This window comes from Leucoraja erinacea, chromosome 1, assembly GCF_028641065.1.
Source record: "Leucoraja erinacea ecotype New England chromosome 1, Leri_hhj_1, whole genome shotgun sequence".
Taxonomy (NCBI): domain Eukaryota; kingdom Metazoa; phylum Chordata; class Chondrichthyes; order Rajiformes; family Rajidae; genus Leucoraja; species Leucoraja erinaceus.
Window position 1 is genome coordinate 55,222,204 of NC_073377.1, and position 17,483 is coordinate 55,239,686.

The window sequence follows — 17,483 nt, forward strand, 5'->3', positions numbered from 1 at the left end:
TCTGCATACCAACAGACAGAGTAGATGCTTTTACTTTGTAATCTATATCGACACACACTGCTGTAATAACTCTATGGGTCAGGCAGATGTTTCAGGTGGGACCCTTCTTTAGACAGATTGTGGTGGGGGTTGAAAGCTGGAAGAGAGGAGGGGTGGGACAAAGCCTGGCAAGTGATAGGTGGATACAGGTGAGGGGGGAGGGAACATTGATAGGGAGATGGTTGGACAAAGGCCAGAGATGGAAAGAGTAAATATGTATGTTAAGGATAGAAGAGTTGTGAATTGTGAAACCCGTGGAAGGAATGTAGGTGGAAGTAGAGGAGGAGGGGGAAGACCAGGTGGAGCACAGGGAAAAGATGGGAGGGGAGAGAAGGGGGTGATCTGACCAGAACTGTCACCTATCCATGTTCTCCAGAGAAGCTGCCTGACCTGCAGAGTTACTCCAGCATCTTGTAACTTTTCTTTAGATCTCGCATTTGGTTTCAGTTGCAGAACTGTGTCCAGTTCTGGGAACAAAGCGATAGCAAAAGTATCAAAAAATTGGAGAGGGTGCAGTGGAATTTTGATCATGGATGGAATCTGGATATCAGTGATAGACAAGCCAATAATACTCTTCCCTAATTGCCCAGGAGAAGGAAGTGGTGAAACTATTCCATGAAGATACCAGCAGATAGCTGTAGGGTAGGAACCATGAGTATTATTAACCATCAATTATGACCTTGATGTCAGAAGCTGTGTGCTGGATGTGCTGCTCCTAAAGGAGCCCTGGCAAGTGTAGATACTATGCTGCAAACTAGCAGAGCCATAGGTGGCAGGTGATGGTTTAGGGTCTATATGGAATCCCAATCAAGTGGTCAGTCTGGTCAAGGGTGATCACAAGTCTCTTCAATGCTCTGGAGTTATGCACATCTAAACATATTCTATCACTCTTTGGGAGTGGATGGTGTGGGGGGGGGGTGGGGGGGGGGGGGCTGGGGGGTGGCTGGTGGAGTTGGGAATGGGGTTGATTACCAGTGGATAGGCAGTCTCCGAGCTCCATTGCATTTATGTGGCTTGTTCAGTTACGTTTGTGATAAGTAGTGACAACCAGTATTATGTAATGGCAGCATCATTGCATGGGGAGGTGGATAGGCTCACTTTTGTTGGAGGAATTATTACCAGCTCCCTTGCTTTTAACTGTCAGGTCACCTATTGGATTCAACACTTTTGACCATATTTGATCCAGATCTACAGAGATGTTTGCAACCAAGAGGTCATAACTGAGCCAAATTATGCATCAATGGTAAGTGCCAACCGATACCACAGTTGATATCATCCTTCATCACTTTGCTGAATAACTAGATTAATGGAACAATATGGAACTAGATTTTCCTATTTTTTATGGTCTGGGCACATCTGGGCCACATTGGCCGTTGCTGGATAAATACCGGTAGCGCAGTTGTACCAGAACAGCTTGGCTAGTGGCGTGGAAACCTGAACCTTAACGTCTGCAGCAATTCAGCTGGAGCCTTGTTATCATCCATGGCTTTTGATGCTTCCCGTATGCTCAGCTGTCTCTTCATATCACACTAAACAAATAATAGCAGCAGCTGAAAACTGTTCTGAGGCATTCCTGAGACTGATAACAAGGATTAGGGATATCAGTTAGTTTGGAAGAGCTGATAAGGAAATTGTTTTGCTCAGATTAAGGTGAGATTTCATGGAAGTATTGGAGATAATGTGGGATTTTCATATAATAATTGTTGGGGAGCTGCTTGCGCTAGTGAGTGGGTTTGTAAGCAGAGATTGCAGACATGAGAGCATCAGACAAAAACCCAGCAGACTGAAAAGAGATGTTATCACAAGATCAGTTGTTATAATATGGGATGCGGTGCCTAAAAGGGTTATGGACAAAGTTTTGGTGCAGACGCAAACGTTCAAGTGGACATCTATGGGATAGGTGGAGAGAAGTGCAACCACCTGGATTATTTTCCAGACTCAGTGGGCTGAATGTCATTATCCGCTGTTGTATGATTTGAAGAGAAACAGCCTCGTAAAGTAGTCCCTGTTATGTTCTTCATAGTCGGTGTAAAGGATCTTAATTCAGACCTAAACAAAATATGTTAGTGGTCATTCCCGAGTCTGATGGTAGGGTTTGTGCGCTTTCAAGCTTCTGTAACTTCGGCCTGATGGGAGCGAGAAGAGGAATTAATGACTGGGTTAGGACAGGTCGTTAAGAATGTTGGCTGCTTTTCTAAAGCATCATGAAGTGTAGATGCGGTCAATGGTGGGAAATCTGGTCTGTGTGACAGGCTGGGATTTGTTGAGGTCTCAGGTAGAGATGTCCCCAAAACGAGCTTTGCTGCATCGTGCCTGCAACAATCTCCTTTGTTATCGCCTCAGAAAACTCAATCATATTTCTGCAAAATGATGTCCTCTGCACAAAACCCTATTGATTCTTCCAAATCGGTTCCTGTCTTTCCAAGTGAGCATAAATCCTGAATAGTCCCCAACAATGTGATGTAATGATCACCAATGTGTAGTTTCCAACCTGTCCATATCCCTACTGCCCTTTTTGAACAAGGCAACAACATTTACTATCCTGTGGTGTTCTGGTACCTCACCCATGGCTAATGAAGATGCAACAATCTCCTCCTTTGCTTCCTTTAGCATCCTGGGGCAGATCCCATCCGGCTCTGTAGATTTATTCATCCCAAATGTTCTTCAATATTTTGAGCGTTTTGTCCCTGATGCAGATCTCCTATGAATCAGTGCATATACACGACTGATGAATGTACACTGATGCATCTGTGTGCATGATGAATACTGATCATCAGTATATATCGTGCATATGTATACTTCCTTAAGGGGGAACTATGTTCTTATACCCCCTACTCTCCAAGGCCCTGCCATTTACTGTGTATTATCTGTCCTGGTTTAACTTACCAAAATAGATCCTACCACAAAGTCAATAGTGTGTGCAATTGGCTAGCTCACACCATATCTCATGTGGTCTAATCTTTCAGACCTGCCTGCCATGCAGCATCTTGTCACAGCCTTGCTAACAATTCAACGGACAATGTCTATCACCCTGCATTCATCAATCTTCTTGGTCAAATTGTCGAGATATAATTTCCCATGCACAATGTCATGCTGACTTCCCTTGATCAATCCTTGCCTCTCCAAATGCAAATAATTGCAGTTGCTGCCTGGCCAGCTGAGTACCTCCTGCATTTTCAGTTTTTTTGTTCAGTTTCAGCATTTGTCGTGTTTTTGGTATCAAGATCGAAATGACCCTGTTTTCTTCTTGTTTATAAAAGAACTGCAAATGCTGGAAAAATTGAAGGTAGACAAAAATGCTGGAGAAACTCAGTGGGTGAGGCAGCATCTATGGAGCGAAGGAATAGGTAACGTTTCGGGTCGAGACCCTTCTTCAGACTGATGTGGGGGTTGGGGGGCGTGAAGATGACAGGAAGAGACAAAGACAGTGGGCTGTGGGAGAGCTGGGAAGGGGAGGGGAAGGAGGGAGAAAGCAAGGACTACCTGGAATTGGAGAAGTCAATGTTTATACCGCTGGGGTGTAAACTACCAAAGCGAAATATGAGGTGCTGCTCCTCCAATTTGCTGTAAAAATCCGACCTTTCTGTCCTGGGCCTCATCCATGACCAAAGTGAGTTCCATCGCAAATTGGAGGAGCAGCACCTCATATTTCGCTCGGGTAGTTTACACCCCAGCGGTATGCTAACATTGGCTTCTCCAATTTCAGGTGGTCTTTACTTTCTCCCTCCTTCCCCTCCCCTTCCCAACCCTCAAACAGCACATTGACTCCACCTCTTCCTTTCTTCTACCCACCCCCCCACCCCCACATCAGTCTGAAGAATGGTCTCGACCAAAAATGTTACCTATTCCTTTGCTCCATAGATGCTGCCTCACCCGCTGAGTTTCTCCTGTTTGGTTCTTGAGATGTTTTATGAGATATGATCCCAAATACAGGTTAGAACCAGCAACATCATGAAACAGTAATTGTCAATAACAAATTAATTCTGTCCAAGGATCTAAATCCAAACAGTAATCTGACCAGAATTAAGGTTTGAACCATAATTTAAACTCATTAGGGAGGAAAGAAGGGATGATAAATAAATAATGTACATGAACAGATTCCCCCACATCATAGATGCTTCTTGTTATAGCCAGAAGAAGGGTAGTGGCGGATGTAGAGGATGACCCAAAGTGAATAAACCATCACTGGGGTGAAGACCAGACATGAAAGAACTCTGCCTAGAATTTAGGTCTCTGCTAAATTTGCTTGCACGCCTTTTGATTTCAGTTTCATTGATGTGGAATGGTGGTATTTAAAAAAAACATTGTGCTGACTTTAAAGTTCTTTCTTATGCTTGGCTTTAATCATATATCACAATAGCACAGTTAAATGTTCCTCAGGCCAATAGAAGATGTTTAAAAACCAGTTGTTGGTATTCCAATGGTGTGTGACTAATGATAATCATTATAGGGAAATAAGTAAGTATAGATTTATAGGACTTTTATTCAGTGAAAGGAAAGTGTATTGTTGCAAATAAGCAAGATGGCAGTAAATCAAAATCATTTTCTTATACAGTGGAAGAACTTGGGTCTTATGCTAATTGAAACTGTTTTATTTCTTCAGTTGAACGAGCGATATGTGATGTAAATGTTCCAGCTCCAATAGCAGCACCTTAACAAATGATCATTGACTCGACATCATTTAGAGGAAAATGTCAACTGAGAAACTATCTTGTGCAACCATTTAGTTTACAGATGGTAACATGTACAGAACCACCATATATGGCAGAAGGTCAGGAATAGCTTTTCAACAGGATCATATAGGAGAAAACTAATCTGGATTCTAGCTGCTTTGAATATGGCTTTGCAAAGAAAGTCTAGAGTTCTAGAGTTGCTTCACATTTACACATCGACTATACATCTGTATTACAAAGTTATATCATTCAGCAGCCGTTTTATATAATGAATCCATCAAATAAACAACAGGGTAACAAGATGGTTTTACTATGTTTAGAAGCTGCACTTTTATTGTTTTAAATTACCTAAGAAAAAAGTCCTGTGTCACAAATACGGAACACCATTTCACTGGATTTAGTATTAACTTTCTATATACGTAGTGAAATGAATGGAGAACAAGTGTCATGAAACATGGCAATAAATTAGCATATAATTTACAAAAAAGGAAATATTTAATAACAGTGTACCACATTAATACTGAATGTAAAATATAAGCAACTAATCACAATAATACAATGCTATTTCCATTCTGAATAAGGATATTTATGTGACATTCAGTGATTAATACAGTCCATAATTAAATGTACCACTCCATGAAGTATGCACCTTGGGGGTATTTCTGTGAACAAGCCCTTTCTTAGTCTGTATGAGCAGATGCTGATAATACTGCAGTGTGCGCCTTGGGCTCTTCATTGTACTGGTTACAATGTACTGTTCTTCTCAGTATGGCAGGCCTGTCAAACTTCTTTACAGCTTGCACAATTAACTCTTATCAGCTTGAAAACTACAGAAAGGATTCAGCTTTTGATAGTAAGGTGGCTACACAGTAGCAGCAGCAAAAAACTGTGCTATTTGAACACTTTCTGGTCCAATTTTGGTTCTGTTTGTTTGGGTCCCATTCGGAAATTTCTCTTCCTCTTAATTTCTTTTTTTTTTTTTAATGCATCCTGTTCCCTTTAATAATGTTATCCACATTCCTTGAGGGAGTTGCATTAATTCCACTGTCAGTGCTGTCCTATAGTGTAGATAATACATTCAACTCCCTGGTTATATAGCACCAGTACCACAAGACAAAATAAAAAACCAATCCATGGAAACAAGTCTCTGCAATGTTAATACCTAAGTTGAGGTAAAGAGGAGATCTTTAAGCATAGTTCCTTGTTGAAATGAAACATTAACTGATTAACACACTCATGCCCTGGAGTACTAAGCACTGATTCTTGGGATTGTCATAGCACTGTTCCCTTTACGAAGCTCAGATTTCTCAAGGCATAACAGCACCAAGTTAGTTTATTCAAAAGGATGTCCAATATATGGAACTAGTTTGTTGCAAGCCCAGTGATAGGCATTTGAACTAGCACCATGTTGACCTGGCCAGTTGTATTGTGGACCAAAGCAGTTTAAAAATACTGTCGAGAGGTAGTAGATGACAGACAAGATTTTCGTGGTTATAATTGAGTGTACAGCACATCATCCAATATAGATTGTCAAAAATTATGTCGTTCTGCATTTATATCTGAAAGGTTTTCTCGTTACCTATGACTTCATAAACAAATATGCAAAATGACAATTTCCTGGTGCAGGCTGTCCTCAGATGAAATTGCCAGCTTGTACATTTTTGTATAACAAATCACATCCTTGCTGATTAAATATTTTAGCTGATGTATAATTAGCTAGTTAGTTTTCTTTATTTAAAAAAAAATCAAAATTTTTCACGAAAATGACTTTAAAATAATTCCTTTGAAATGAAAATAAATGTACTCTACTAAACATTGGTTTCATTCAAAATCTACAGAATCTCACTTAACTGATGAAAAGTGCCCCGTTTTGCATGTTAATGGATTTTGTACACAATGATTTACAAATATTCTCACTTAAGATAGGTTCATTGCACTAGACAAAAGAGGCACAGTTCAAAACAAATGCACATTCATTAAAGTACCTGTTGCAATCTGTAAGTGTTCAAGTACTGTAGTAATATGAACAAGTATCCTCTTTTATTATCTCCATATTGTCTTTAATCAAGCTAGGCCACTTATCTTACAAGCACTGGGCTTTGGAATCATGTATGTTTTTTTACCTTTAGTGTACAAATACTATGTGGTTTCACATTTAAATATTATTCAGGTAAACAATATATTGTCAAATCTAAACTTAATGTATTGCTAATATTCCTGCTGAGAGTAGTGCGACTAAATATTCTAACCATTTATATTTTCTCTTTCTGAAATATTCTTTTGAAAGAGAGAAGTATCTGGAGATTTTTGTCCTTTTTTATTACAAGCTTCCTTGAAAGGTGTGCCTGGTTTCAAAGTAGATAGTCTGTCTGTGTATTACATGGTGGTCGCATCCAGAACTGCTTGAACAGAGCCTGCTTTAAGCAACTCGGTGCCTGTGTGGTCAAAGCCACTCCAAAACCAGTGGTGTAAGCAAGAGCAGTTGGAGCAGTACATTTCAGGCTCTGGGCATTTCTATTTATATTGGGAGTGTGGCAGTTTGGTGCATGATCTCTGCATTTCTTACTTCACAATGGTAAAAGAAACACCCATGCTTCAATTAATTTGTTTAAAAAAATGGCAAATTGAAAGATGTTAATGTTATTTAGAACACAATTTAATTTGAACTCTGGTTGGCAGCAAGAAACCTTCATCGATTTGGATGCATTCCTGCATCTTTACTAGAATAATGCTTCAATTCTCTTTCATTTATTAAATGGAGTAATTCTGACTGACATTTCCAGTGTTGGGGTATCATTTTTTTTCTAAACCACTTAGCCTTGAAAATAGGAATTTTGGTGGAAAGAACTAGGAATGTAGCACCATGTAGAGAAGAAATATGTTCCATTTTTGGTTTTATTTTAAAAATAACTTATCTGTTGATACTATAAAACTTATTTTGGTCACTGTGAGAGATAAATAATTGTAATTGTTCCTAACGTGTGTTGAAATCATATCTGTCCATTTTTATTTAGCTAGGCAAGCTCAGATAATAATTATTTTCTGCCTTATCAGCCTTTGAACATATACAAACTGTTCTCTCTTATTTATGTCCAATATATATTACATTAACTTTCTGGTCCCTGGAGATGAACCAACTATTCAATTTGTTCAAGTGAACGTGCGTGTCCTGAACAGCTGAGTGATTTTCATGTTGCTGAGCAGAAAACTTAGAACTGGCATCTCCTCCGCTCTGTGTCCAGCACCTTAGTAAAAAAAAAATCCCACTTCACAGAAGTTAAAATAACAGCAAATTATTGTCAGCTGAAGCTGACCAGTGGTTACCATTTCCACAGGGTAGAGTTTGTGGGACATCAAATCCCGTTCCTTGTTGAATTCAGGGCAGGCACGTTTTCCATGATAGAATTAACAAGGCTTGCTTTGGGTCAGTGTCCTTGGCAGGTCTTACAGCACATTTGTCTAAAGTACGCCCTGCTGCAGAACTTGAACTTCAGCACCAGTGGGCAGTAAGCCACTTTGTTCACATCTTTGCATTCTGTGGGTAAAATAATTGACAGCATTGAGTGCAGCTACAACATTAATTCATTTCAAAGATGTACATGCCCTTACCAGAAACATCCCACATCCTCCAACTTAAATAACTCATCCTTTAATGAATGAGTGCAATTTTTCTGTGTTTTTATTTTTTTGCAGTGCAGAAACCATTTAATCTTTTTCAGAAAATAAATCTTTCTTGCTTTTTCATACATAACCATCCATATGGTACACATATGGATGAATTCCCCAGACTTGTACTGTGTGCGGAGTTAACTTTAAGGAAGCACAGGTCAGAGATGGGTTTAAAACATTCAAGCTCCGTCTCTCTGAATCATGCTTCCGTCAAGCTCAAATCTTCACTGGCATTTATTCTATAACTTTTTGCTACAAAAACTTCTGGTTGGTCATAATACAGAAGCTTTATATTATGGGTTCCAAAAATCTGTCAAATACGTTTTTTTTTTAAATATGATATTTGGCTTAGTGCAACCATATTGAAAACACATTAACATTTCATCATTTGTAAAAATACAACATCAACTGTAAAACAACATTAAAATTAACTTGTTCCTGATAAAATTATTATTTAATCACTATGGTGAAGGATCCTCTTCAGAAGATTAATTGGTATTTCTCTTTTAGATACTGACTACATGATTAATTTTCAGCAGTTCCAGTTTTTACCTTAGATTTATTATGGCCGTACTTTACCTTTGTTTAATGATTTACCTTTGCAAAATGTACAATAACCATGCGTTAAATTTTGTCTGTGAAACTTGCCGATCCATTGGTTAATATAATACATTGTCTGGAATCAATGAATCATAAGGAATATCCATGTCTTGACTTACAGATGTGGAATACACCAAGGATATACATTACGGTCAAAACAATAAATACTAAATGGCAAAGTACTTGCAGCTACTGTGAGGGGTGCATTAACACGCTACATAAACTGCAAAGGAACTTGAAACTGCATGAAAAATAATTAAAATGCCATTTTGGTTCAGGTTTCGGATGACCTTGGACTGTCTGGATCCTGCAGCCACATATGTGCTTTAAAATAAATGGTACAGAACTCTAGCAGTGGTTAGACTATTGGTGTTTGTACTGCAGTATAGTCTCAACAGTAAATGTAACATTACACTTAAAAGAAGCAATCCTTCAAAGCCTGGTTTAAAAAAATACAGTAATTCAAAAGCACAACTCAAGAACTCAAACAGATGTTGACTTCAACGGTGTGTCTTTTGTTGGTATAAACTTTCACAACTGGTTAAAATTATTACGCTAAATGCTGCCCCGCTTCTGTCATCAATTCAGAAAACATAGATATTGACTCCAAATTTTTTCAAAAACTGATTTATTGCAATAAACTGAATTTGACTGTTTGCAAATGCTTGATATGCTCCAAAACCAAGCACCATATCTAACACTAAGCAAAGAGTGCAGAAGACGCTAACTTGGCTAGTTCCTTCAAATGGGAACAGTGCACTAGTTGAGATTGTTTCATTTTAAAGAGCAATGTTGCATGAAGTTAGGCTGGCAGCCACATTATTTTCATACTCCCCGTTAAAATCTGGGTGTTATTTATATTGGGAAATGATCCATCAAAATTGTATGTCATCAAATTAAATTATTGAATAGACTGACCTGTTTATCAGTACTTTAAACTAACTTGTGTCATTTGTAATAAAAAGCTTACGTCAAAGGACATAAATCTGTTGCTTATTTACAAATTACTACGTCAGTATGATTCTTTTGAAATACCATGTAAGAAAAGCCCAATGTTTGCAAATTCCATAGCTTTAACTTGGCAGAAAAGTTTTTGACATTATTAAGAGACCCAGCGGCTCAAACTGCAAGCAATGCATCACACTAGAGCAATTTAGAAATGACAGCGTCAGTCGTTTCTAAAATGTCTACTGACATTTCTTAAACAGTTCAAATTCTAGAGGTCCTTGAAGAAGCAGCCCTGAAATGTCACCCACTCAAGCTGTGTATTTTTCAGCACCTACCTTCTGCATTGGCGACAGGGGTAGCATCACATTTACTCTCGCACTGCTGCATTGAGGGTGGTCGAAGGGCTTCAGGACACTCAGTAGATGGCTGGCCAGTATATGAAAGACATTGCACTGTCCTCATTTGCTGGCCAAGACCACATTGTGCAGAACACTGCAATAAATAAAGACCAGAAATACATGTTAACGGCTGTCTTGCTAGTCACTTGTTTCAGCCTGTTCATAAATTGCAGTAGCAGAATAAGGCCATTCGGCCTATCAAGTCTACTCAGTCATTCAACCATGGTTGATCTATCTATCCCTCTCAACCCCATCTTCCATCTTTCCCCCCATAACCCCTGACACGCTTACTAATCAAGAATCTGTCAATCTGTTCTTGTCCATTGGTTCATATTTCTTCCTCAACTTCATTTTAACCCATTGGGGAAATTGGAAAATTCATTATTTTCCCCAATCTGTGGCCATGACATCTTTGACGTCCTCCAACCCTTTCAGTTACCAGTTTTGGCTCCTAGCTGGTTTATTTCCACTAAGGATCTCCTATACTGTGTTTCCTACCATTTCTGCCCTTTATTCATTTCCTACTTTCTCCTCTTTTAATAAATCGTCTGTGATTCACAAACCTTCGCCGTCTGCTCCCAGCAGGCACCACCTGCATGATTGATATTCTCTCTGTCTTTCTCTCTCGGTCTCAACCCTATCACAGCCTTTATTCTCTCTACCCCTCTCCCTGTTCTGCTACTTAAAACATGATTACTTTCTCAAACCCGATGACGGATCAGTCACTGAAAATGCTTCCTCCAAATGATGCTTCTGACCCTGTAGAGTGTTTCAAGCATTGTCTGTTTTATCCCAGATTTCCAGCAGCTGCACTTTTCTGGCTTTTCAATGCCTATTGAATCTTAACATTAATCCACAACAAATAGATAATGAAGCATGCTCAACATCAAAATGTTATGGCTGTAATTCTGCAAGGTCACCTTGGACTAGGTTTTCTGCTCAATGATAGAACTGCTGCGAAGGTCAGCTGTAAAGCCAGCTGAAGTGTAGCAGGGGAATTGAGTTGGCTGCAAGTGTGTGCAGCTGGCTTGAAACATCTGAATAATCCTGGTGGCCTCCATGTCTCTACTTAGAGGAAATGCATTGCTCTGGTGCACGATAACACTCAACTTCCTGCCGGAGATATTTTTCCTGGCATGCTATGAACAAAATGGATTCAGAACTGACACTCATAGAAACATAAAGGGCTGTGGTGGACAGGCATTATTTTCGCTGGAGGTCTGTTAGCAGTGGAGTTCCACAAGGATTTATATTGGGACCTCCTGAGTTGGTGATATATATAAATGACTTGGACATAAATGTGGTTGGGTTGGTTAGTAAGTTTGCAGAGAACACCAAGATGGCTGGACTTGCGGACAGTGAGGAAGGCTTTCAAAGCAGGATATAGATCAACTACAGAAATTGGCAGAGAAATGGCAGCTCATTACAATTGCTTCTGATTACAAATACCATTTATTATAGACAATAGACAATAGGTGCAGGAGTAGGCCATTCTGTCCTCTGAGCCAGCACCGCCATTCAATAAGATCATGGCATGAGGCCCTTCTGCAGTTGTACAGAGACCTGGTACAGTTTTGGTCCCCTAATTTGAGGAAGGACATTCTTGCTATTGAGGGAGTGCAGCGTAGGATTACAAGGTTAGTTCCCGGGATGGCGGGACTGTCATATGCTGAGAGAATGGAGCGGCTGGTCTTGTACACTCTGGAGTTTAGAAGGATGAGAGGGGATCTTATTGAGACATATAAGATTGTTAAGGGTTTGAACACTCTAGAGGCAGGAAACGTGTTCCTGATGCTGGGGGAGTCCAGAACCAGGGGCCACAGTTTAAGAATAAGGGGTAAGCCATTTAGAACGGAGACGAGGAAACACTTTTTCTCACAGAGAGTTGTGAGTCTGTGGAATTCTCTGCCTCAAAGGGCGGTGGAGGCAGGTTCTCTGGATGCTTTCAAGAGATAGCTAGATAGAGTTCTTAAAGTTAGCAGAGTCAGGGGATATGGGGAGAAGGCAGGAATGGGGTACTGATTGGGGATGATCAGCCATAATCACATTGAATGGCGGTGCTGGCTCGGAGGACCAAATGGCCTACTCCTGCACCTAGTGTCTATTGTCTATAATAAAAGGTATTTGTAATCTGACGCAATTGTAATGAGCTGCCACCTATTGTGTATTATTGTCTTGCTATGAAGGCCAACATGCCATTCACTTTCTTCACTGCCTGCTGTACCTGCATTCTTACTTTCATTGACTGATGACCAAGGACCCCCAGATCACGTTGTACTTCTCCTTTTCCCAACTTGACACCATTTAGATAATAATCTGCCTTCCTGTTTATGCTACCAAAGTGGATAACCTCACATTTATCCACATTAAACTGCATCTGACATGCATCTACCCACTCACCCAACCTGTCCAAGTCACCCTGTATTCTCATAGCATCCTCCTCACTGTTCACACTACCACCCAGTTTTGTGTCATCTGCAAATTTGCTAATGTTACTTTGAATCCTTCATCCAACTCATTGATGTATATTGTAAATAGCTGCGGTCCCAGCACCGAGCCTTGCAGTACTCCATTAGTCACTGCCTGCCATTCTCAAAGGGACCCGTTAATCCATACTCTTTGTTTCCTGACTGCCAACCAATTTTCTATCCATGTCAGCACTCTACCCCCAATACCATGTGTCCTAATTTTGTCCACTAATCTCCTATGTGGGACCTTATCAAATGCTTTCTGAAAGTCCAGGTACACTACATCCACTGGCTCTCCCTTGTCCATTTTCCTAGTTACATCCACCAAAAATTCCAGTAAATCAGTCAAGCCTGATTTATTGTGAATATTAAATTATTTTTTTGTGAAACAAATCCCCATAAATCAAGAATGTGGACTCTAAACAGTTAATTGCTTTATGACAAAAATGTGAAAATGGAGTATTTCAAAATTTAAAAAATCCTGTTTTCATATGATTTACTTTTTGATGAGAAGATTAAAAAAATAATGTATAAAACTGAAATTTGGTACAATCTTCAAACCTCTTTCAACAGTTACCTTGCATCATGTGCAGCTCATATTCATTTATGCACTCAGGACTGTCAGATAAATGAGTGCTAAGAGAACAGAATACCATAACTTCACTTTAATGCCAACTTACCAAACCCCATTCTCCCATGACCCATCGTGGAGGTGGGCATCGCCCGAGGCTGCAGCGAATTCGGGCCGGAGGTTTGTTTTCATTAGAACAATGGGAGGGCGGGAAAGTCTTGCTCAGGTCACTGCTCTTGCACAAAACAATTCGATGCTTAAATCCTGGGCCACATTTTGGAGTACACTGAAATAGAAGATTGTAATATGCTTAAAATTTCAGTCTTGGTTCAAAAACATTGAAATTTAATGAGGCTTTCCAGTTCTGTTGGATGTCACAATGCCTCCACTCAAGGCTCAAATGATGTCAGCAGCATACAGTGATGGTACTTCTAAGGAATTTGGAAAAAACCCCAATATTTATGCAACCATTTGGCATAAATATTTATAGAATTGCTGTGTTCTTGTGGGAATGAGATATCAAAACTGAAAATGCTTTCAACATTCCCAAAGTGACCAAATTTGGCATTGCAATAATTACTGTGAACCACTAGCTGACAAATATAAAAGTTGGTGTTGTAACAAAAGAAGGCAAAGTGCGCTCTTGGTGGTGTTATTTGGTGTGGGGTTGCTCTAAACAGGAATTGATAAATTTTGATTCATGATCATGTTAATGTATACAAGACATCCAAGTCATGTCAACCAATACATCAGTAGCAAAATTACAATCAATGTCAGAGCTTCACGGCTCTACTATGGAAAACAAATGAGTTTCCTGGCCTGATCACAGTGCATTGGATGTCAACTGATGATAGGTTAGAATTTAGAAGCATTGTTCCAACGTGAAATAGTTGCTGTCATATACAATCTAGGCACACAAAGAATGGTGCCAGAAAGAAGAGGATTCATGCAGAATACTAATCCTAGTCAAAGCAGGCAAAAACCCTCCTACGATGCTGCCACCAATACAGATGACAAAATATAACAAAGGAAATACATTTGCGGTGGAGCCAATAATTCTTGCCAATATATACTGTACTCAGCAGAAAACTGGAATCCTCAGAAAAGCAGTGATCAGGTGTTTATATATTTCTTCGGGGCTTTGGAGATTTCCTGCTGAAATCATGAGGGGAGAACAGGAATCCTAAGTAGGGAGTCCCGTGAATCGAGTTCTCTGATCTTCTATCAAGTGAAAATCCACAAGAAAAGTACGGGATTTATATCTTGGTTTCCAAACATTTTTTCCATGTTTTGGGCCACACTGTAACCTGAACACCACCCAAAACTGAGACCAAAGGGAAACAGACCATATAAATGACACAGCCTAGCCCACCGCATTCTGCCTTTTGTCTGAAAGTCCATCCTTAGGAATAAGGAACAGGCTCACATTTATATGGCACTTTTTGTGTCCTTAAAACATCCCAAAGCACCCTTAAGGGCCTGTCCCACGAGCATGCGACTCCATGCGGCAAGCACGACTTAATCGACTCCATGCGGCAAGCGCGACCTAACCAGAAGCGGGGGCCGCGCGGAGGTCGAGTGAGTGACGTGAATTGCGAGTGAAGTCCGCGGGAAGTTCGCGTGACGTATGGCGTACAGGCGGCTGTGGGCCGGCAGGCCATTGCCGCATGGAAATTTTGAACACGGTCAGTTTTTTCGGAGCCCCACGCAATTTCGGGACCAGCTCCGCGCAACTCCATACGGCTCCGGTGATCGAAGTGGGACCAGCCCCGCGAGGCCGTATGACTCAAGCGACCACGTTAGGTAGCGCTTGCTGCATGGAGTCGCTTAGGGCGCGCTTGCCGCATGGAGTCACATGCTCGTGGGACAGGCCCTTTACAATCAATGAAACACCTTTGGAGTGAAGTCACTGCTCGACAGTTGGGAAATGTTGTAAAAATAATTTAAACATCCAGCAAGTAAAAGTTTACGTTTTGTTTTTAAAATCTATCAGTGATTGAATAAACAAAACCCACCCAGAGATCCCTTGCACCTATACAACACAGAAATCAATCAGAACAAAGTTATGATGATTGATTTCTGACTTACTTAGAGAACAGCTGGAAGGCGTGTCAAACCTGTTCTGTGACAGTAATATTACTTCGGAGTCACGTGAGTGACTACGTGAAGAACCCCGCCAGGATGCATGCGTGTCATATCGCTTTCACGCTTGTGAAACGACAGGCGGGGTGGAGCGTTACCCCACAGCGGTAAGTTTGAAACCGCGACCTGCAGGTAAGTGATTTACTCTGCGGTAGTTTTGTCCCCGCGCTGTTTTTACACAGGGGGTGGAAGCTGGACAATATAGTGTCCACAAGTGCTGCGAGTGAAGCTGGCTGGGGAGGACCGCGAAGATGCGGGAGCCAGCAGCAGCTGAAGGCACAAGCCCCGTAAATGGGATCAGCTGTGCCGACTTTTGGTCCCGCGCCGGCCAGAACACCACGGCTGGGCGGGAGAGTATTCAGAATGGGGCCGTCGGCTTTGACAAATCGAAACGGCAGGAGGCGGGGTGGAACGACGTTCCCCCGTAGCGACAGTTTAAACCTGGACCTGCAGGTAAGTGAAACTGCGGTCTTTATTCTCCCCATACTGTTTCACAGGTGTGGAAACATAGAGAGCTGTGCAAACAACGGCAGGCGGCACAGGAATCACCCGTAAGGGAACAGCTGTACCCGACTTCGCCCCCGCACCGGCCAGATTAAACACCATGGCTGGGCTGGAAGGCAAGAAGAAAACCAAAAGAGTCGTTGACTGATGAGTCCGAATTTGGGCGGCCAGCGACCATGAGCGCTGGAGCCCGTTGGAGCGGCTTATGGAGACGAGCTCCAACATGACAGGCTCCGGGAGTCTAGTCACTGTGGGCACTATGTAAAACCCACAGCAGCACCTTACATAGGGCTGCACAGTGCATCTCCCTCGTCAGAGGGGAGTACTGGGGGGGTCAATTCTGGGCTGACCCTGAAAAGGGGTTTTGACGAACAAAACTACAAGTGTGCAGGGGGTGCAGGAAGACAAAATCTACTGGTCATGGTGTCCAAATGCATGCAGCCAGACCACGATGTACACCACTGCAAAAATACTTGGGACAAGGAAACTGCGCATCCCTGAATGTTCCAGTTGTGGAAATAGCATCTGGAAACATGTCGGAGCAGGACTTAGGAAAGCCCTGGGGCTCATAAAGGCGACAACATTAAGGATCTCCTACAGCCAAAGACAGCACCCTTATGCACCCACCAGCAGAACAAGCGAAGCTGGTGAAAGCTCAAAGGCCGGGCATACAGGACAGCGGTCTTTTAGACCATAGCCCAGACCAGCCTTCGTGGAAGATGCGCAAACCCCCAACCCAAAAACAAACCCAGACACCGGCGCCTCAACCTCCACGAAGACTACACAGAAGAAGCAAACTTCCACTGGTAACAATGGAGGTAGGTGGGTCTGGTCCCTTACAAATTATAGGAAGAGTGGATAATACACACATTGGTGTGAGATTACACTCTTTTGGATATGGTGTATATTAACTACAGACACTTATATCCTAAGCAGTATCCATGGATATACCATTGAATTGTGCAAAAGGGGTAATGGGTAAACCCAACACGATTGGCTGCAATACATTGTACTACATATTCAGTACAAAATGGGAACTGGTAACTGCTAAAGGACTGATTTCTAAAGGCTACTCCATGGCTAGCATCGACCTAAAAGATGCTTACTATTCAGTGCCTACACGGACTGATCACAAACGTTATTTAAAAATATTCAACTGGATGGGGCAGCTCTGGCAGTATAGAGCTCTACCAAATACATAATCATATGATCATACTAATTGTGGGCATAACTTTGGAGTTGGCCTAACTAGCTGTAACAGCCACCATACAATTGGGTGAAAACTGGGGTTATCATCCATCCAGTTAAATCTAAACTAACGCCTACCAACATAATGGATTATTTGGGGTTCACTATTGACAGCTCACATGTCGGTGACTTTTACCAAAGGACAAGGCTACAGTCTTAACTGAGGCCTGCAACAACCCCACTGACATCAGTGAACCGTCTATCAGATTGGTAGCAAGTATAA

General features: G+C 41.3%; 1 protein-coding gene across 4 annotated transcripts in view; it reads right to left on the reverse strand.

Moving 5' to 3' along the window:
• Positions 1 to 5,017: 5,017 nt before the first annotated feature.
• Positions 5,018 to 17,483, reverse strand: part of adamts6 (ADAM metallopeptidase with thrombospondin type 1 motif, 6) — a 281,109-nt gene continuing 268,643 nt past the window's right edge. For all 4 annotated transcript variants that reach the window (XM_055635078.1, XM_055635071.1, XM_055635051.1 and 1 more), the window contains 3 exons: positions 13,476 to 13,652; positions 10,265 to 10,421; positions 5,018 to 8,247 (listed from right to left, as the gene is read on the reverse strand). In XM_055635078.1, the coding sequence (XP_055491053.1) occupies positions 8,138 to 8,247; positions 10,265 to 10,421; positions 13,476 to 13,652 (444 nt within the window). In that variant the 3' untranslated portion in view covers positions 5,018 to 8,137. The remainder of the gene's footprint in view (positions 8,248 to 10,264; positions 10,422 to 13,475; positions 13,653 to 17,483) is intronic.